The 21,041-nt window shown below is 50.6% G+C and overlaps 2 protein-coding genes across 8 annotated transcripts; both read left to right on the forward strand.

Moving 5' to 3' along the window:
• The first annotated feature begins 3,692 nt into the window (after positions 1-3,692).
• On the forward strand, positions 3,693-16,534 carry Atosb (atos homolog B). 7 transcript variants are annotated; one of them, XM_050156035.1, is made up of 9 exons: positions 3,693-3,713; positions 12,036-12,179; positions 12,422-13,390; positions 13,891-13,949; positions 14,129-14,234; positions 14,368-14,526; positions 14,744-14,812; positions 14,906-15,081; positions 15,276-16,534. In XM_050156035.1, the coding sequence occupies exons 3-9, from the start codon at positions 12,497-12,499 to the stop codon at positions 15,427-15,429; spliced, it is 1,617 nt and encodes a 538-aa protein (XP_050011992.1). In that variant the 5' UTR covers positions 3,693-3,713; positions 12,036-12,179; positions 12,422-12,496; the 3' UTR covers positions 15,430-16,534. The 7 variants fall into 7 exon arrangements, with proteins under 7 accessions (XP_050011992.1, XP_050011989.1, XP_050011991.1 ...); XM_050156032.1 differs by lacking the exon at positions 3,693-3,713 and adding an exon at positions 3,741-3,867; XM_050156034.1 differs by lacking the exon at positions 3,693-3,713 and adding an exon at positions 8,869-8,930.
• Positions 16,535-17,688: 1,154 nt separating this feature from the next.
• Positions 17,689-21,021, forward strand: Stoml2 (stomatin like 2). Its single transcript, XM_050155962.1, has 10 exons — positions 17,689-17,843; positions 18,069-18,206; positions 18,681-18,780; positions 18,919-18,977; positions 19,064-19,165; positions 19,309-19,443; positions 19,547-19,691; positions 19,784-19,863; positions 20,076-20,204; positions 20,752-21,021. Exons 1-10 carry the CDS (start codon positions 17,799-17,801, stop codon positions 20,878-20,880), a joined length of 1,062 nt encoding a protein of 353 aa, XP_050011919.1. The 5' UTR covers positions 17,689-17,798; the 3' UTR covers positions 20,881-21,021.
• Positions 21,022-21,041: the final 20 nt, after the last annotated feature.

Consider the following 21,041-nt stretch of genomic DNA (forward strand, 5'->3'; position numbering starts at 1 on the left):
AACTACTTCTGTAGACTAGGCTGGCCTCAAACTCACAGATATCCTCCCAGCCTTCCAAGTGCTGGGATTAAAGGCCACCACCACCCAGAAAAAGGGTCTTGTAGAAAAAAATTAATGTATTGGCAGAGCCATCATGCATGCCCAGCATTTATATGGGTGCTTGGGATCTAAACTCTGGCCCTCATGTTTACACAGCAGACACTTTACCCACTGAGCCACTCCCCAGATGCTATTTTCCCCTTTGGGACAGGGCCCTATATAACCCAGGTTTGTATCACCTGATCTAAGTAGCAGAGGCTAGCCATGACTCTTATCCTCTTGCCTCTGCATCTACCCAGCATTGGGATTACAGGTTTCTAATACACATTCAGATCCAATTGACTAAAGAAGAATCTTAGGATCCAGATGTGGTGGGCACATGTGTAATCCCTGCTCTTGGGAGTCCGAGTCAGAACACAAATTGAGATTCTGTTAAAGATCATCAATAATCAAGTAAACCTGAAAGGCTGTCACAGCCAAACAGAAGCGTAAGGTTACTTCATATGATGTGCAATCCTGAAAGGAATCCTAACACGGGAAAAAAAGAAACTAAGAAAACCTATATAAAACATCAATGTTAATCAATGATACTGTACCAATATTGTTTCTTTAATCATAATAAATGACCCATATACTGTATGGTCTTTATAATAAACGGAGTTTGAATAGTCAGTGGTGGATTGCTTGCCTGGGGTGTACAGTGCCCTAAGTTTAACTCCCATTACAGAAATAATAATATAACGGAACTGGGTTTGAGGTATGTATGGGATAGTTCTGTAAATCTAAAAACAACGTTGTTCTGGGACTGGTGAGCTGGCTCTGCAATCAGAGATTGCGATTTCATCTCCCGGACACACAGACACAAATAATCACACAAAACTATATTAATTAGTTTCTTTATTAACCAATGGTAATAAAACCTATTCACAGCATACAGAGGGGAATCCTGTGGGCCCCTGGTCTCCCTTATTCCTAGGGTGCATTGGCGGGGACAGTTTGTTATTTGTTAACTAAGCTTCCTGTGTGTTTCCGTGCTATCCCTGCCCCACCTGGTGATTTAGTTGCAGGCAATCTTCTCCATTGTTAACTAAGCTTCCTGTGTGTTTATTTCCCACCTCCCTGGGTGGTGAGATCTTTGTGCTGCAGTTAGGTAGAAAAGGGCTTCCCCAAGTCTGAATAAACGGCATTCGCTTGATCTCCTATCGACCCTGGTCTCTGTGTCTTCTGTTCAATCTCCAGGCCCTTGCCCGGACTCGCATTCGGTACAGCTGCTCGCGAACTGTACCGAGGGTGTAACACCAAAACCGGGTGTTACAGAACCCCACATCATGACTCAGTGGATAAAGGCCCTTTGCTGTCAAGTCTGACAACCTGAGTTTGGTCCCTAGACCCTACATGATGGTACGAGAGACAGACTCCAGAAAATTTATCCTATGACATTCACACATGCCATGTGGTATGAGCATGTATGCGGGCTTGTACTCACGTGCATGTGCACACATACATGCATACATACAACTCTGTTGGCACAATCCTTTTTAAAAAAACAAACAAACAAAGTCTCTTAATGTAGCCCTGGCTATCCTACTGTGTAAACCAGGCTGGCCTCAAACTCACAGTGATCAGCCTGTCTCTCCCTCCCAAACGCTGGGATTAAAGATTTATTTTAGCAGTCAGTGGTGGCACACACCTTTAATCCCAGCACTTGGGAGGCAGAGGAAAGCAGATCTCTGTAAATTCAGCCTGGTCTACAACTTGAGTTTCAGGATAGTCAGGGCTACACAGAAAAATCCTGTCTCGAAAAATTAGAAAAAAATTTAAAAAAGATTTTAATTATACAGATGTACCTGCAGGTGCTGGCAAAAGCAAATAGCCAGTGTCAGGTCCCACGGAGTTGGAGTTGCAGACAGTTCTGAGCTCAGGTCACTACAAACTCTCCAGACTGCATAAGTGAATTTCTTAAAGGTGGAGATTTTTTTCTTTTCTTTTGTTTGTATCTGTGTAGCACACCTTTGGTACTGAATTGACCAGTTTACTTTACTCACTGCTCACCCCCCCCCCATCCTACTTCACAAGCAACTGAGACCAAAGGATCGTCGCACATTCAAAGCCAGCTTGGGCTACACTGTGAGTTCTAAGCCAGTACCACTGGAGTAAGATAGACCCCATCTCAAAGCACAAACAATACAAATGAATAAACACACACACATTAACTAAAGTCACAGAGCCTAAAGAATCAGAGCCTCCAAGAACTTCTTTCTCTATTTATCAGAACCAACCCTGTCAAAGCACCAGGAAGGCCCCCAACTGGCTCTGCCGCTAGCCTGAGTTCTACAAGTGTCCTGTGCTGCCACCTACCGGTACCTGGGCTACATCTCTGCGCTCCTGGATCTCCTCCGGAAGACTCAAATCCTCCACTTTGCAACGCATCTGCTTTCTGGCTTTCAGATGGTTCACTCGGTACCTTTGCAAGGCAAAATACTTTTCTTCATCAGTTTCAGGCTCTCATAGCTCCATTTCAGTACCTTACCTTTCAAGTAACAGCACCATGTATTTTCATTTGTGTTTTTCTACTTTGAGGGAGGTCTCTGTTTATTACTGAGAGTCTTCTTTTGCTAGAGAAATCTACTGCAAAAAAAAAAAAAAATTCCCTCTGCGTCTCACCTCCCTACTTTCGATACAAGGTCACACATTTCCTTGAGCCTCAACAGAAACAGATGTGACTCCTACCGCCCATTCCCGGACCCAGACCCGACCATATAATTTAGCTAAACTGTAACCCCACTCTTCCGATTCCTCCACTTTTCTTAGACCCCTGTGATTCCTATACACTATGTTGTTGCAAACCTCTCGGATGTTCATTTGGACAAATACACATTACTAACTCAGAGTCTTTACAGAGGCTGAAGATCCTCAAGAGACTCTTTCACACCAGTAAGAACACATCGGGAACTCAAGCATTTGGGAGGAGGGGGAAGGCAGAAGAACGGCGAGTTAGAGGCCAGTTTACAGTAAAATGGGACACTTTAAAAGAAAAGAAGAGAGAAGGGAAGGAGAAGGGAGAGGAAGGGAGGGAAGAGGAAGGGAGGGGAGAAAAAAGGAGGGGAGGGGAGAGGAACCTAGAAAGAGAAAGTTTATTGAGTTTTGGCCGGAACTCCAGCTCCCCAGCCGCGGCCGGATCTGGTCATTTTGGGGTTATAACTGATCAGGCAAAACCCCGCCCTCCTGGACCTGTCATCACAGAAGCCGCACGTGGCCGGGGTGGGACCTCAGACGACCTGAAGCCGTCACTTTGTCTCCTCCGTCATCTGTTGGGGCAGCCGCCGCCAATCACAGCCTGCCGACCCGGGCCAAGGAGCGTGTGTGCCCTGGTGAGGCAGGCGGGAGAAGGGGCGGGGGATAAAAGTCACTGCAGTCCAGAGGGGACAGTGTTCACGTGAAAGGGACCTGGAAGGAGTTCCACCAGGCTGTAATCCAAGGGGTTGGGTCCTGATGAAAGGCGGAGAGAACCAAAGGGGGCGGGAATCGGGGGGTGGTGCTCAGGAAAGCAGAGGATCCTGGGGTAATGCAAAGAAGACGAAAGGGGCGCGGTTATGGAAGGGGCGTGGTTTCTGCTGCAGAGGAGGAGTCTGAAGGATTAAAGAACCGGGGCAAGGGGGACAAACCCGGGGAAGGTGGGAGCTGGGACAAGGGAGAGGGTGGGCCGGGCTTTGCGGGGGCGGGGCTCGGACCCAAGGGGCGAGGTTTACGGGCCCAGGAGGCAGCTAAGGCTGCTCAGTCACTGCTCCTACTACCTTCTCAAGTGCAACAGGACCCACGGAACTACAGGTGTGGGGCGGGGTGCGCGTGGAAAAGGAGGAAAGGCCAAGGGTGGGCTTGGGCAGACCTGAAGTAGGACCACCGTTAGCGAAGAAAAGAATTTGGAGATTGTTGTTCTGGAGTGGATGATGCGGAATTGGGGGAGCAGTTAGGGGTTCAGTGTGTGAGCAAGGAGGTGCACTCTCTAGGGGCTGTAGTGGGGGAAGGGCAGGAGTGCTTTGTGAATTTGGAGGTTAGGGTTAGAGAAAAAGGATCGCTGTCTGATGTGAAGGATTAGAGGTGATACTTGAGCGATTTGGAGGAATTTCAGGAGAATGGGGGTCTATGTGATGGAAAACTGGCTGGTGGTCCAGCATATGGGAGAGTTGGTGGGGTTATGTGGAGAAAGAGGGATGGATTATAGGGTACTATGTGAAGGGCAGGAGTTGTAGGCACCCCTATTGGGGAGAATCCTAATTCTTCTAGAGAGTAACATTCTATCTACTGCTTTGTAGGGCCTCCAGGAAGACATTTGTGGTCTGTGTTCTAGGAGTGAGGGTGCTGAACTTAATAGAACAAGAAGCTCATCTAGTGCTACTGGATGCTGAGCTCCTAACCCCTCCTTTTGACTTGTGTACACAGAGAGCAGGCTCCTAACCCTGCTTGCCTCAAGGGTTTGTGTGACTGTGACTTTAGATCCTACTTCGAATCTGTCTAGCTGAGGCTAGGACACCTTCCCCAACTAGTATCTCTCGGGACCCTTTCTGTCACTGGGTTCCCGTCAATCCCCAATCTAGTTCCTGTTCCTACAGAAGCCTGCTTTGGTCTCTGCCCACCCCACCCCAGCCCCTGCCCTGCCCTTATGCTCTGGGTGTGCTCATTTCCCACTTCCTTCCTCACACTGGGGCCTGGCCTGGTTCTTGCCAGTCTAGGATCTGTGACCTGTTCCAGACTTTGTACTTACTGTTCAGAGACCCTGGTGACCAGCATGGAGGCTCAGACCGTGCTACTACCACCAACACCTCGGCCAGGAAATCCCAAGTGACTGGAAGCCACATTTTACCTCTCGCCAGAAACTGATTTCTCTGCCTTTGTCCTTCTCCTGGGTGGGGAATTACAGGATCCTCAGAAATTCTGGGGGTTCTCTAGAGAGGAATGCTGAGAGGTAGTGAAGGTCCTGTATGCTTTGAAAGGTGGGCCACTATGGTAAGCGTGATCTGGGAAGGGATGGAAGGTTCTAGCCCAGCTAGGGGATGAAGGGAGAATGGCTCCCTACGCTCTGGAAGTAGACTGTCAGAACACAAAGTGGGGCCAAGAGAATCAATGTGGTGCCACCGTCCTTTTTGCCTCTGGATTGGCTTGTGGACGGTGGGAAAGGGCTGCCTTCCACACCGTGACTGAACGGGTGTGACAGTGTTGCTGAAAAGGGGCCCCAAGCCAGCCTCCCCACACAGCCACCCAGTTGCTGAGAGCCTGGCTGAGGAAGGGAGGGGTGCTCAAGACAGACAAAGCCATGGGGTAGGGTGGGGTAAAGAAGGGCCGACTGAAGCCTTTTGAGGAGGCACTGATTTCTATGGCAACACTGCTTCCCAGACACTCTTTATCAGAGGGGGGCGGGCCTAGGGCAGAGGCATTCAAGCTTCCTCTGGGCTAGGGCATTTTGTGCGAGTGGGTGGGGCATAAAGAGAAAAGCCACCAGTTTGCTATGCTGAGTATATAGCCTTTCTGCTTTGCTCCCTCCCAGCAGCAGGGAATTCGGTTGCTTGTCCTCTGTGATGGACGAGAGTGCGCATTAGCCATTAGGATTATAAGGCCAGGGTTGTAGATGTCCTCAGCGGTCACTGTTTAATGGATTCCTTATTTATTTGTCTGTTTGGGTTTTTTGTTTTGTTTTGTTTTGTTTATTTTGGACTTGGGGACTGGGTTTTAAGTAACCCAGGCTGTCCTCAAACTCACTATCTCACTATGTAGCCTATGATGACTTTGAACTCCTAATCTTTCTGTGTCCTCCTCTCAAATGTTGGGATTATAGATGCCTGCCACCAAACCCAGCTCAGAACCTCTCATTTTAAATTTGCAAATTTGTGGTCAAAGAAACTGGCTTCTTTCCTAAGGCTACTTGGTGAGAGAGTTAAGATTCAAGTTTTCAAATTGCTGTTCAGTATCTGGGCCCACTGTTTTTGTCACTAAATTTTTTATTGAATACCTACTGTGTGCCAGACTCTGAGAATGTTAGCACTAAGAACAAAGTTGCTGTTCTCACGGAGTTGCCAGTAAGAAGGAAAAGAGAGAAAAATAAGACAAACAAACACATGTGTATGCTTGTGAGAAATTAAATTGAGGCGCACGCCTTGATCCCAACACTCAGGAGGCAGAGGCAGGTGGATCTCTGTGAGTATGAGGCCAACCTGGTCTACAGAATGAGTTCCAGGACAGTCAAGGATACGCATATTTCTCTGGATAGAAACCATGTCTCAAAAACAAAACAGAAAAAGTATCACCCCACGAAAAGAACTAAACTAGTGATAACTGCTATTTATTTTAAGAGGAGGGTGGGCAGTAAGGCTAGTCAGCTCATGAGAGCACTTGCTGTGCAGTCCTGATGACTGGATTCCTGTCCCTGACCTCATAGTGAAAGAAGAGAACGAAATTCTCCAGGCCGTCCTCTCCTCTGCCCTCACACATCATACATGCAAATACCTGCATCATCATAACAAAGTAGAAAATGTTTGTTTTTTTAAGAGAGGGTCTCATCACGTAGCCTTGGCTTTCCTGGGTCTCTGTGTGTAGGCTAGGCTGGCCTGAAACTCCCAGAGATCTGCCTGCCTTTGCCTTCCTAGAGCTGGGAATAAAAGCATGTGCAACCATTCCCAGCAGTGAATAATTTTCATTTGTTTGCTTTTTGAGACAGGGTCTCTCTGTGTAACCCTGGCTATCCTGGAACTTGCTCTGTAGACCAGACTGGCTTCAAACTCATTAAAGGCAGGCAGAGCTCTGTGAGTTCAAGACTACACACACACACACACACACACATACACGCATACGCGCACGCGCGCGCGCGCACACACACACACAAAGCCCTAACAACCATAACCAAACATTAAAGTCAAGCTCTGTCTGGGTAATCCCAGCACACCAGTAGCAGAGGCAAAATATTACCAGTGTTAAATACAGTCTCAGCTACTAGATACCCTGTCTCAAAGAAACAAAGCAAAGACAATAAACAAATCACCCAATAACCTGTAGTCCTAACCTTCTGGAAGCTAAGGCAAGAGGATCATGAGTTCAAGGTTAGCCTAGGTTACACAGCAGGATCTTGGCTCTAAAACTCAAAACAACAACAAAAATGCAAGCTCAGAGTTTAGCGCAGCTAGGTATGACCTCGTGCATGATTGAACTTCTTTCCCCAGGGCACACCGAGGCCTGGAATATTTTCGATTCTGACTCCTTTAACATTGCCCCCTCACTTCTGTACAAAGCTGAAGACTGAGAGTGTAGGATAGTAAAACAGAACCCGGCAGAGCTGCTGAGGGCTTTCCTGAACCGGTCTCTGTCTCTTCTGTCTTCTTAGAGAGCTTTACTAAGCAAACAGGTCCACACTTTGATATGCTGCAGTTTTGCGAGGGCTTGGGCATTTTGTCAATCCTGCTGCTTGCAGCAGGGAGGTCAGTCTTAGGGAAGTACATCCTTTTTGGGGGGCTTCCTGCTCATCAGAGGTAAGGAGAAAGAACCCTAGAAAACTGTTGTTTGCTGTAGCTAATCGTAGAGCACAGAGAGGAAGCAGGGCGGAAGGGGACGTCTCTTTACAGTTCAGTTTCAACTGACGGTCCTGGGGGCTCATAGCATAGGCACAGCAGAAAAGGACCTTGGGCCTTACTGGGCCTTTAAACTATGACAGAGTGAACTCTACTTCTTTTGGCTCTGGTTCTTGTTTCCTGTTTCTGTGACTGGCCGGGAGGAAAGGTCTGATTTGGTGACGACCTGTCTGACTCGCTGTTGAATTCAGAGAACAAGGTAGACAAGGCTATCCATTTTCCTAGGTTATCTCCAGAGCAGCCCCTCTAAAAACGTGTCTGTGAATGCCGGTCCTTGCAAAGATTCCACCTGGTTATGTGCAGAGCCAGAGGACAAAGGTTAGGGATGCTGATTCTGCTGCCACTTGATTTGGCTGGACAGGGCTGGGCCTGGGGCCCAGTGACTCAGGAGGAGGTTGGTGAGACCGAGAGAGCTGAGTCATGAAGACCAGCTTCGTCTCAGGAGTGACTCTGGGCAGAAGCCTCTTTAACTAATTTCTTAGGGTGCTGTGCTTCCTCAAACAGAGCAGAGGCCTCTCAGCAAAAGTGCTTCAAAGCCCAATCCGAGAAGAGTTTCGAGATACAAAGAATAAGGCCTGAGTCCCTAAAATTTGAACATATTCCTGTCTCAGGAATTCCCTGGGATTAGAAACAAAGACCAAAAGAGAGAGAGAGAGAGAGAGAGAGAGAGAGAGAGAGAGAGAGAGAGAGAAGAAAAAAAAGGAGGGGGAAAAGGGGGTCATCTTTCAGTATGGATGGAGATAGCCTCTGATGTTAGGTCTTTTTCTTCCCCTCTGACCTTTAGGAAGCTTACTGGATAGCAACAACCCTCTCACTTGGAGCTCTGTTTAGGAATGCTGGGAGAGGTGAATAGGCTTGGAACCTATCTAGTCTTGGTTTTGGTATGAGAAGAATAGGCTGGAGCTTCCTATTAATTTACCTCAGAACAGGAAGGGTGGAGGAGAAACGTTTGTTGAGACGGGTGAGGATGAAGTCTGAAAGGGTTAAATGACAGGACGGAGAATTACTTGGGTCTTGGACAGAAAAAGGGTTAAGAGGGTGGGCGGGGCAACATTGGGTAGGCCTGCCCTTATGTGGACCAATAGATGTGCGCCCCTTGGAGAGGGCGTGACTCACACTTGAGGTTGCGGAGAGGCTGGCCTCCACTGGGCCAATGAGCATACTTAATGCCCAAAGAGGGTGTGGTCTGAGGGGGGCGTGGCAGCCGTGGTCGCAGTGGCGGGGGTGGCCGGGCGCTGGGCGGGGCGGGCGGCCCCATCAGCTGGTAGGAAATGGCCTGTGAGTCAGAGGGGCAGCGGAGTCTGCGGCGCGGAGCCGGGGCGGCCCCGGGGAGGGACCGTCGCGGGGAGGGGTGCAACAGCGGCTAGAGGGGCTTCGGACGCCAGGGCCCGCTAGTGTTGCACACGAAGCTGATCAGAGAAGAGCCAAGCAAGAGCAAGGCTCTCAGCCTAAGCCACCCTTTGTCTGGGTTGGGGGCCCGTAACAGGGGAGACTGGTTATCCGAGGGGAGGGACCGGGACGGGACGGAAGGGCCCGGAGCAGCGGCCACCGCAGCGGAGCCAATTTGGGAGCGGGGTGAGTGTGTACTAGGTGGAAGGTGCAGATCTTCAAAGCCTCTGCAGGTTATGGGGCCTGCCCCAGGTTGTGAAGAGGAAGGGAGTGAGAACCGACCTGGGAGGCTAAACAGGGGGTGGGGGATCGTCCAGAACGAGGAGTCCAGGAGCCAAGGTGAGTCTACTCGTTTGAGTTTGAAGGGGTTGCTGAAGTCTGCTCCCTCTCTCTTAAGGGTGAAGGACTCTAGGTCAGGAGCCAGAGGGAGGGTGAAAGAGGCTGACCTTCCTACTCACAGTGGTGGTCTTAGAACATTTACCGTAGCGTGTGTAGCCATGTGTGAGGACAAAACGTACAGCAGTGAGCAGCAGTACTCTGCATAGGATAAGAGTGAAAAAACACATGGATAAGAATTCTTCCCGGAACACTCCTTGGTCAGGGTGATATGGGTGTCGTGAACACTGGAGGGAAGGAAAGAGTGAGCCTAGGTGTTCTTCCTATACTAGAACCTCTCCCACCTCCTGGGCCTAACAAGTATCTGAGGGTACAGACCTCATGGTATTCTGGGACTTGTTGTTTTTGCTGGCCTTGTTCTCAGCATGTTGGGAGCTGTAGTCCTTGGCAGCCACAGTCTGGCACAGCTGTTTAATGCCAGCTGCTGCCCATCCCCTGCATGGAGGGTGAGGTTTGGCTTATCCTGGCCTGTGCCCCCTCCCTGCAGTCCTGCCCCATGAGTCAGCTTGAAGCCATGGTCTAAAGCCAGACCGGCTGGGTGGCAGAGGAGTGAATCTTCGAGCGTCTCTCGACAGGGAGGGAACTAATGGGCTCTGGGTTAATGAGCAGATGCCAGGCATGCTGGGGTCAAGTAGAGCATCATGCCATCACCTGACTTCCTCGAGGCAAGGACTCGGGAGGCCAACTGAGATGACCTGGAAATTGGGATGCTAAGGAAAATGCCCTTCTTGAACTTTAAGACCTGGGTGGAGAATAGGAGGGGCAGAGATGAGAACAGATTGTACTCTCTGAACACACTTCCATTATTAGTGTTCTCCTCTTTCTAGCCATCTCACCCACCATCAAGGACCAGAATACTCTCAGGATCTCCATGCTAAGGAGGTCTGGGGAAGGGGGAACGTGTGACCTGCAATGATGGGGGTTGTTGACGCGGGAGAGCTTTTCAGTCCCTAAGTGTAAATGTCTCCTTTCTCTCTGCCTCCTACCACCACATCTGCTGTTGCAATTCTCCCTGTCCTCGGGGAGGCTTTCTCTGCTCTGTCAGAACTGCTGCCCAGCTCACTAGGGCTGGTATTTAGGCTTTTTCCAGGCTTGTGTGTTTCTCCTGAGCTTAAAACTGGGCCTGTCCTCAGGTCTGGCATGATCAAAAGTGAACAGAAGTATTTATTGGGTTGCAGGATGTGGTGACCATCATGGGGAAGTCTCAGAGGAGAGACCTTCAGAGGGGATGGGCTTTGAGCTATCCAAGGAAGGGGAGTGGGAAAGAGGATTTTGTTTAGTTTTTTGGAATTTGTTTCTTGTTCTCTCTCTCTCTCTCTCTCTCTCTCTCTCTCTCTCAAGACAGGTTTTCTCTATGTAACCCTAACTGTCCTGGAACTTGCTCTGTAGACCAGGCTAGCCTGGAACTCAGAGATCCACCTGCCCCCCCCCCAAGTGCTGGGATTAAAGGTGTGTGCCACCACCACCCCAGCCTGTTTTTTGTTTTGTTTTGTTTTGTTTGAGACAGGGTCTCTTGTAGCCTCAGATGACCTTTGAACTCTCTGGTGTAGTGGAGGCTGGATGTAACCTGGTTTTTATTTTTTTTTTTTTTTTGTTGTTGTTGTTTTGTTTGATTTTGAGAGAGATCCTCAAAATGTAGCTAGACCAGACCTAGATTCAAGATCCTCCTGCCTCAGCCTCTAGCATTATGCTAAAGGGCCCTGTGGTTGGTAGTGCTCAGGACTGCTGAGCAAATAAGGATGGCCGTTGGGACAGCTGACCTTCAACTCAACAGTCTCATCACTGTAATATTGGCTTCTGGCCCAGGAATACCACTTTTGTGCCTGGGCAGCACAGAGAAATGGTTTAGGTTTTTTGAGTATTGGTTGTGCACTGGGGGAGGGGCGTGGAGAGATTCTCCTGTTGTTTCCAGTTCACTGCCTACTACCTCCTTATCTCTGGTGTGCAGGGCCTGGGGGGAGGGGCGAGAACCAGAAAGTGCCTTCCCATCAGGTCCTCTCCTACCACTTGTTTTTGGTTGGATTTCTTTTCTCTTGCTAAGAAGACAGATTGATGGGGGCAGTTGGGGTTTCAGATATGAAGGGCTGGTGTGGAGTTGACTTGAGGCTTGTAGGTGTGTGATGGGGTGTGACTGTCTTCACGACCTCTGCCCCCTCTGCCGGTGGCGCTCTTGGGTGGCACTTGCCCCTTGGGATAGACGTATGGAAGTGGGTTGTGTAATTGGGTGGCCTTGAGTAAGAGAGGTAAATTATTGCCCTATCCACCTACTAGCTGACATGGTATCTCTGATCTTTGGGGCATCTTATCCCCTATTGGCCAGTCGCCATGCTAGTGACCCGGACAAATAGTTCATCTTGCCTCTACTCTCTCATACCCCTAATACAGTCAGGCACGATTTGCTTCTCTGTTGACTCCTCAAGTAGCCCAACTCTTCTACCTGGGCCCTGGGTCTCAAGTCTGCCTCTTCTGTTTCAGAAGTGCTTGTGGCAAAGGGGGAGGATGTCTTAGTGTATGCGCTAATAGAGTAGCCCATATTAATGGAGGGATCTTTACCCTTGGCTTCAGGGATCCTGACTTAGGTTTTCTCTTTGCTTTCAGGGTCCAGCTGAGTCCAGGAGCTGCACGGAATGGTGGCAGTCACCTTGCCAGTGCAGTGGGCATGGACCAGACTGCAAGCTAGAGGGACAAGACATCAGACAGGAAGAGCAGACACACACCTAGGCTTGAGGCGTCTTCATCGGGGTAATTTCCAGGAAGGAGGGAATAACAAGTTCAGTAAGACTCTGGAGCGAAATGTGTCCCCCAGCCCGGCATGGAATTCTGAGAGTAGCCTCTGAATTACATTAATGGGTCCCAGGGTCGGTCAACTTTACCTCCACATTCTGCTCAAGGTCACCTGCTGAGGATGGAGGAGGGTCTGAAACTCAGCAGGAAGAAAGAAAAATTCTTGATTTCCCCTGACCTCCTTTTCTTCTTTTTTACAGATGTCCCCAGGCCCCCCAGCCCAGGCCCAGCATAAAGGCCGTGTGGGGGGCCCCCCCTGACCCAAGGGGGGCTTCATGCGCCACGTGCAGGCGGAGCCGTCTCCATCCTCAGAGCCAGAGGCTGGCCCTTCACAGCCTCCAGTCAGACAGGGGACCCTCCAGGGTGGCCTGCTCATGGGCTACAGCCCAGCAGGGGGGGCGACATCCCCCGGGGTCTACCAGGTATCCATCTTTTCCCCTTCAGCTGGTGCCTCTGAGCCTCCTAGGGCTCTGAAGCGGCCCGCCCCTCCTACTGAGGGTCCCCGGGAGCTGAAGAGAGGCCCTGGGCTGGGGACCAGAGAGAGACTACCCCCCGAGGAACCATCTACTGTGGGACCTTTGAGCCCAGAGGGACTGGGTCTGGGACTGGGTGTGGCCAGCCAGCATTTTTCCCATCATGGCCTCTGTGTTGTGGAACAGGGAGGTAGTGCCACCTCACCTTGGACTTCAGGGACCCAAAGTACCCACTGGCCCTCTTCAAATACTTCCTGCAATACTTTGCACACCAGAGACTGGGCTTTCCCAGATCAAGGGGGACAGGGGTACCTGGGGGAGTCTCCAGGGCCAGGCCCTTCAGGCCAGCTGCACACACTTGACACTGATTTGCACAATCTTGCACAAACAGGGGGTAAGAGCCCAGTGGCTAGGGTGGGCAAAGGGAGCAGCCCCTGGCCTAGGGAGTCCCCTGGAACTGCCAATGGGCACAGTCCCGAGCACACACCCCCTGGCCCTGGACCTCCAGGCCCCTGCCCCACCAAGCGAAGGCTGCTGCCTGCTGGAGAAGCCTTGGATGTCAGCTCTGAGGATGAGGGGCCAGCCCCTCGGAGGCGCCGGGGAACCCTGGGCTGCCCTCTTGCTGCCAATAGTTCTGATGCCAAAGCCACACCCTTCTGGAGCCACCTGCTGCCTGGGCCCAAGGAGCCTGTTTTGGTAAGCCAGTGGATGAATTCATCTATTCTTTTATTTTTCTTTCTTTGGAGACAGGATCTTATGTATCCCAGGCAAACCTAGGTTGTCAGGGATGACCTTGAACTTCTCCACCTTCCAAGTGCAGTGTTGGGATTACACAAGGCTTTTGCCACCCCCACCCCACTGTAGTGTCCGTGGTGCTCTAGATTGAACCCAGGGCTGTGTGCATGATATAACCCCAGTCTCTTGGTCTTGTTTTTTTGAGACAAAGTCTCAGATAGCCTAGAGTGACTTCAAACTCCCTATGCAGCCAAGCATGAGTTCTTCATCCTCCTGCCTCTGTCTCCTGAGTGCTAAGATTACAGGCATATGTTACCACATCCAGCGTACTCTCAGCACTTTTAAGTGGACATTTGTGTAGGTGAAGGAGGCAGAGACCTATAGAGATGTTCTTCAGAGAACTTGTAGTAAGTCCTTATCCCAAAATATGTCAGTCTCTCTTCTCAATATTTTCACCATAGGACCCAACAGACTGCAGTCCCATGGGGCGGAGGCTGAAAGGTGCCCGTCGCCTGAAGCTGTAAGTGACCAGATTCTCCCTCTACCCTGGCCATGAGAGCACAGACAGAAGTCTCTCATTTTCCCAACACTATATATAGTAGGGAGCCATGGGGAGTGGCAAAGAGTGGGGCCCAAGGATTGGATATAGGACTATCCAGACTACTCGGACCAACCCATATGTGCCCCTTCTCTTACCAGAAGCTCCCTTCGAAGCCTCCGGAAGGGGCCAGGCCTGCTGAGCCCTCCCAGTGCCTCCCCCTTTCCTACCCCTTCTGTCAGCCGTACCCTGCTGGGCAACTTTGAGGTAACTCCTTTTGGCCTTTGTGGTTAGGGGTTCCTGAGAGGAATTCAGTGGTGGAGTGAGGCTCAAACAGACAAAGGGAAGAATTGGCATCACTCTCAGACTGTGTCTACTCCCCCCCTCCCCCCAATACCAGGAATCATTGCTTCGAGGACGCTTTGCGCCATCTGGCCACATTGAGGGCTTTACTGCAGAGATTGGAGCCAGTGGGTCTTACTGTCCCCAGCATGTCACGCTGCCTGTCACTGTCACCTTTTTTGATGTTTCTGAGCAAAATGCCCCGGCCCCCTTCTTGGTATGACCCCAAAGTTACCTGAGAGGGGTTGGGGGTAGGAGGAGTGGGAAAAGGTATGCCTTACTTGTTCTTCTTCTAAGAGTTAGGCAGGGTCATGTGGGCAAAACTCTACTATGGGGTGAGCCTAAGTCCAAGGGGAGACATTACAGAGCAGCCAGGGTTTAGTGTGCATGGCTCTCTATTTCCTAGCCTGGCTAATGGATTTTGATCTTCCCAGGGTGTTGTGGACCTGAATCCTCTGGGGAGGAAGGGTTACAGTGTGCCCAAGGTGGGCACCATCCAAGTGGTAAGTGAGAGAGTGGTACCCAAAGGGAGTTGATGTGGAAGAGAGGAAAAATTAACCCATAGACCCTGCTGACTTGGACTACCCTGTCCCCAGACCTTATTTAACCCCAACCAGACTGTGGTGAAGATGTTCCTTGTGACCTTTGACTTCTCGGACATGCCTGCTGCCCACATGACCTTCCTGCGCCATCGCCTCTTTTTGGTGCCTGTAGGTGAGGAGGGAAATGCTAACCCCACCCACCGCCTCCTCTGCTACTTGCTGCACCTCAGGTAAATACAGGCCCCCGGGAATGCTGGGGAAATCCGGGTATCTGTCCCGCTCTGACTTGGTCGGCACTGTCTGTCCTGTACTGACTTGGTCCGCGCTGTCTGTCCCGCACTGACTTGGTCCGCGCTGTCTGTCTGCACTGACTTGGTCCGCGCTGTCTGTCTGCACTGACTTGGTCCGCGCTGTCTTCCCCTAGGTTCCGGAGCTCCCGCTCAGGCCGCCTAAGCCTGCATGGAGACATCCGCCTGCTTTTTTCCCGCCGGAGCCTGGAGCTGGATACAGGGCTCCCCTATGAACTGCAGGCTGTGACTGAGGCCCCCCATAATCCACGTTATTCACCTTTGCCCTGATACACATCATCTTAAATTAGGTGGGCCCAAAGCCTGCCTAGCCTGCTCCATCCTGGACAGGGTAAATCGTGGAGAAATGGTGAGAGCCCCTTCAGGCTTTCATTAAAGTCCTCACCACGCTCACACCCAAATTAATTATTTGGGTGTTTAAAGCTTCTGATCCTTCCATACTCTGTCTACTCTGGGTCCTCCATGTGCCTGTCCCCTCCCTTGGGTTTTCCAGGCCAGCTTAGGTAGTAGGGAGGAACTAGAGCTACCCTGAGATTGTCCCAAGTTTCTAGGCAAGTAATGCCAGTGTTGCCTCCCTGTCCTGGGCAGGGGCCACTTATTATTTTATTTATTTTTAATTTATAATTTATTCAAATTGGATGGCCTTGGTGATCTCCCAAACCTGATCATTGGCATCACCCCACTCTCAGATACTGCTCCAACCTCAGGACTTGAAGAAGCTGATGTCGGGGCGAGGGAAGAACTGCTCTCCCTCGGCTGAGGGCGGAGAGTGGATTCCAGAGGAACTGAGTCACTAACCAAAGACTCAGCTTCCTGCATCCTCCTCTATTCCCTTCCCTTCCCTCCCCTCCAATCCATCTTTGAAAGCTAATGTGATTGTGTGTGTGTGAGTGCGTGTGTGTGTGCTTGCGCATGTGCAAATATACGCATGCACACAAACTTGGGTTTGTGTGGGTGTGTGTGTGAGGGAGAGAATGTGCATGTATGTGTGACATAGGGGTTCAACCACCCCTTACCTAGGGCTTCAGACTCAGTTGTCCCTCTCCTCCTGCCTGTGTTTCCTTGCTTTGGGGTCCTGACTGAGGAAGGTGTCCAGGGACAGAGTCAGGCCTAAGGACTGGGGAGCCTCCTCTCACCTGACCAGACTCTGACCCACCTACCTCAGCTGGGATGAGGGGTGCCCCTCTTATTCGGTCATGTGGTTTCCAGTTACCACATTCCCCACTCAAGACTCTGGCCCAGCCTCAACTGTTATCTCTTGGGGCTTGACTGAGGGGAACAAGCATTTGCTGAAACTTGAAAACAAAACAAAAAACAGGAAAAAATCGTACCTGGTACATTTTTTTAGAAAAAAAAATAAATTCTTGTTTGGAAACTTGAACTAAGTTCTACTTTTTTTCTGTGTTCAGAGGATGCGGATGGAGAGGTAGGACCTAATGGAGCTGGAACTGTTCTCTCTTCTAAAGGGGAAGCAACAGGCTGCTAACCCCGTGGGATCTTAGGCGAAGTCGGGCTGATTCTTGGAGCATAGTCCTATTCCTCTTCATATGATAAGGTGTTGGGGGTGGGAGGGTAGAGTGAAGCTATAAAAGCTAAACTCTGAGGATCTGGATTCTTACACTAATTCCCTAGGTCACTTCAGCCCTTCAGAACCTCATTGTCCTTGTATGTCGAACAAGGATGAAAAAGATGGTAATAGAGCTGGAGAGATGGCTCAGTGGTTAAGAGCATTGTTTGTTCTTCCAAAGGTCCTGAGTTCAAATCCCAGCAACCACATGGTGGCTCACAACCATCTGTAGTGAGGTCTGGTGCCCTCTTCTGGCCTGCAGACAGGATATTGTATACATAATAAATAAATAAATAAATATTTTAAAAAAAGAAAAGAAAAAGATGGTAATACAGGCCGTTTAAGGGCTGTATTCGAGAGTGTCAGAGATTGAGCAAGGTGACATGCTCCAGACAAAATGAAAGACTGAGGCTCTTTGCTGGCCTCAACGTAAGGAAATCACGCCTGACAGTATCTGGCTCAGAAAATATGGAAAGAACTGTTGACGCCTTGGGAAAAGAAGGAAGAGGGGAAAAAAAAATCTCCGCCCAGTCGTCAAGCAAAGTTAGGCCTCCTGGTTACCATGACAACGGGAATGGGGGTCAGTCCCCAGTGGGTGGGTTGGGCACAACAGCCCGACTACCCAAGAATGTCACTATGGCAACCACGGCAACTCGTCAGCGCCAAACCACTGATTGTTATGGTGACAGATTAGGGCAGTTATACGAGCTGAGGAGTAAACTGAGTCACGGCTGTGGATACAGAATTTGGTGGGAGGTGTTTCTGTACCACTTGCAGACAGACTATTACCTCGGTTTCGACTACAATACCCAGGAATTTCTTGACACCCAGAACAAACTTGCAGCCTCGGGCTCTCTCTTCAAAGTCTACGTTTCCCAGGGAACGATTTGACGTACGCTCTGCTAAGTACGCCGATTGGGGGGCGGGACGGACGAGGGCAAAAGTGGAATGAGACGCCGGAAGTACGTCGGGCGGAGTGGAACATCAGGAGGAAGGGCTCGGGTTTAGGCTTCAGGAGAGACCGCTCTGCCCCACCTCTCGTTGGTTCCGGAGGTCACTGAGGCTGTGGGAAATGCTGGCGCGCGCGGCGCGGGGCACTGGAGCCCTTCTGCTGAGGGTGAGGACGAGGCAACCTTCTTCAGAGGCCCGGGACAGAAATCACCTGGGTCCTCAGCTGGGAAGGAGCGGGATTCCAACTTTGGGGAAGGACTGGGGTCAGAGGTCATGGTCCCCACGTGAGTCATTCTCCGGGGATCCTTGGGGGTCGCGATTTAGGGATATGCCTTTCGAATAGAAGTCGGGTTCCGCGCCGCGTCCTCAGTCGACTCTGCTCTTTCTTCAGGGCTCTGTGCAGGCTTCTGGCCGCGCTCCGCGCCGCGCCTCCTCTGGACTGCCCCGAAACACCGTGGTGCTGTTTGTGCCTCAGCAGGAGGCCTGGGTGGTGGAGCGGATGGGCCGTTTCCACCGGATCCTGGAACCTGTGAGAATCTCTTTTGTCCTCCTCCAGCCAGCCAAGTGATCGGGTCTCTTACTCATGTGGGAGTGGGGCTTACCCGGGGCCTGTCTACACTTTTGCCTTTTGACTACTAGGGACCATTTCTAGCGGGGACCAGATCTGACAGAGCCCCTGACCCTCACATCCGTGTTCGGCTGCTTTCCTTTTACCCAAGTATTCCACAGGCTGCATTCTTGAAGCTAACCTTCCTCTCAGCCTCACCTGTCTGCCTAAAAATGCCAATTCTTGCTGGCTCCCATTCTCTTGACATTCAGTAGCCTAGTCTTTCATCCTTGTGCTCTTAGGTTTCCCTATCAGTGACACCTCAGCCTTTGAGGACGCGTCCTGGTAGAAGCTATCGCTTTCCTGGGGTCCGTACATGACTTTCTGCTTACTCCAAACTTAGCTTGGATTTCAGGTTTATTACTCCCACTGAGAACCTATGACTTCTTTTCCCAGGGCTTGAATATCCTCATCCCTGTGTTAGACCGAATCCGATATGTGCAGAGTCTCAAGGAAATTGTCATCAATGTTCCGGAGCAGTCGGCTGTGACCCTTGGTGAGAGACACGGGGTGATGGGGATGCGCTAAGTGCATTCAGATGTGATTGCCATTATCTGGGGCTTAGTTTGAAACAAGAGCTGGTTGGGACAAGAGGCCTGACCACCTTCCTTTTCTCTTTCTTTTGCTTCTGTAGACAATGTAACTCTGCAAATAGACGGAGTCCTTTACCTGCGGATTATGGATCCTTACAAGGTATCTGCCCCGGCTTTATCAGGCCTTCTCAACTGCCCCTCATTAAAATGCATCTTTATTTCTTACCCCGTACTTGCCATTTTCAGGCAAGTTATGGTGTGGAAGACCCTGAGTATGCTGTCACCCAGTTAGCTCAGACGACGATGAGATCAGAGCTTGGCAAACTCTCTCTGGACAAAGTGTTTCGAGTAAGCAGATCTGGGCCCGAGGGCTTGGGGGCACATTCCTTGCCCGGCCAGAGCTTTTCTGGAGATCAAGATTAGCCCGGGACCTTCCCAGTTTAGGCTCTTGATAGCTACAGTGACTTGTACCTGCTCACATTTATCCCTAGGAGCGGGAGTCCCTGAATGCCCACATTGTGGACGCCATCAACCAAGCTGCTGACTACTGGGGTATCCGCTGCCTGCGCTATGAGATCAAGGATATCCATGTGCCACCCCGAGTCAAAGAGTCTATGCAGATGCAGGTGGGGGCGGGATCAGAATCCCCTACTGTGGTAGATAGAGCTGTAAGTCCTGGGTAGGGTTCCCCCTGGCTTCTTCTTGATGGGGGGTCGTCGGGGCTTCCAGGTAGAGGCAGAGCGGCGGAAACGGGCCACAGTTCTAGAGTCTGAAGGGACACGAGAGTCAGCTATCAATGTGGCAGAGGGGAAGAAGCAGGCCCAGATTCTGGCCTCGGAAGCAGAAAAGGCTGAACAGATAAATCAGGCAGCAGGTGAGTAGCATAGAGGCTGAGGGAAGTGCTGGAGCAGGAACTTTGGGGTACTCTCATTTCTTGGGTCAAACTGTCTTTTTTTTCCCTTCCAGGAGAGGCCAGTGCTGTTCTGGCCAAGGCCAAGGCTAAAGCTGAAGCGATTCGAATCCTGGCTTCAGCTTTGACTCAACATGTGAGAGGCCGATGGGTGGGAATGGGGGGTAGGAATAGACAATTAAAGGGTTCCGCTCACCTACCCTTATGGAGGGTTCCTGACACTGTGGACTCCATTAAGCCAGACGACATGAGCTTTGTATTAGGATTTGTATACCGCTTCTCCAGGAACCTGGCCTTTCTCTTCTCCTTAAATTTGTGACCTTTGATTTTAACCCTCTGTGCCCACAGAATGGAGATGCAGCAGCTTCACTGACTGTGGCTGAGCAGTATGTCAACGCGTTCTCCAAGCTTGCCAAGGACTCCAACACAGTCCTACTGCCCTCCAACCCCAGTGACGTCACAAGTATGGTGGCTCAGGTTAGAGCTCTTTGAAGACAAGCGTACAATAACAGTGTCAGGAGCTAAGAATGGAAATCCCCACTCAGTCCTGCAGATACCTGTGCCAGTGTTCTGAGTCACCCCGGGGTTATCGTTTGCAGGATTCTTATCACTGACTGCAATGCTTAGGAAACTTGAAGGAACAAGAAAAAACAAGGGGCTGGGGATGGTGGTACATGCCTGTAATATCAGCACTCAGGAGATGCAGGAAGTTCGCAACCTTGGCTCAGAAAAAGGGGAAGAGAGGATGAAAGAGAAAAGGGAGCCGGGTGGTGGTGGCACACGCCTTTAATCCCAGCACTCGGGAGGCAGAGGCAGGTGGATCTCTGAGAGTTCGAGGCCAGCCTGGTCTACAGGAGCTAGTTCCAGGACAGGTTCCAAAGCTACAACAGAGAAACCCGGTCTCGAAGAAAAAAAAAAGAGAGAGAGAAAGGGGAAAGCAAAGGGAACAAAGGAGTTGAGCGGCTCCTGTCTGGTCTGGAGCGGATCTTCTGCAGTGTCCTGATGGTTCTTCCTCTCTCTGCAGGCCATGGGTGTATATGGGGCTCTCACTAAAACCCCAGTGTCTGGAGCCCAGAACTCCAGCGAGAACAGCAGAGATGCCCAGGGTACAGATGCAAGTCTTGAAGAACTGGGTAGAGTCAAGCTCAGTTAAGGAGATGGCTTGGCCAGGGAGTCTGGGGACAGGAAACCTCTCTCAGATTCTGGCTCTAGCCTCCCTGCTAAAATTTTAGTTTTTATTTTTTTATTTGAACTTAATAATCATGTAATAAACTTACCAGCGGCAAATTGGAAACTGTCCTTTTTGATTAGGGA

The sequence above is a fragment of the Alexandromys fortis genome, unplaced genomic scaffold, assembly GCF_014885135.2.
Source record: "Alexandromys fortis isolate MF-2015 unplaced genomic scaffold, M_Fortis_MF-2015_v1.1 scaffold_92, whole genome shotgun sequence".
NCBI classification, from domain to species: Eukaryota; Metazoa; Chordata; class Mammalia; order Rodentia; family Cricetidae; genus Alexandromys; species Alexandromys fortis.

Bases quoted from the DNA above. Each gene is read 5' to 3' on its own strand.
- Stoml2 (XM_050155962.1), top strand. From the start codon at position 17,799: ATGCTGGCGCGCGCGGCGCGGGGCACTGGAGCCCTTCTGCTGAGG. The intron at 19,444-19,546 runs GTGGGGGCGGGA...CGGGGCTTCCAG, and splicing joins AAGAGTCTATGCAGATGCAG to GTAGAGGCAGAGCGGCGGAA. The intron at 19,864-20,075 runs GTGAGAGGCCGA...CTGTGCCCACAG, and splicing joins CTTCAGCTTTGACTCAACAT to AATGGAGATGCAGCAGCTTC.
- Atosb (XM_050156035.1), top strand. From the start codon at position 12,497: ATGCGCCACGTGCAGGCGGAGCCGTCTCCATCCTCAGAGCCAGAGGCT. The intron at 14,235-14,367 runs GTAACTCCTTTT...CCCCAATACCAG, and splicing joins CCCTGCTGGGCAACTTTGAG to GAATCATTGCTTCGAGGACG. The intron at 14,813-14,905 runs GTAAGTGAGAGA...CCCTGTCCCCAG, and splicing joins AGGTGGGCACCATCCAAGTG to ACCTTATTTAACCCCAACCA.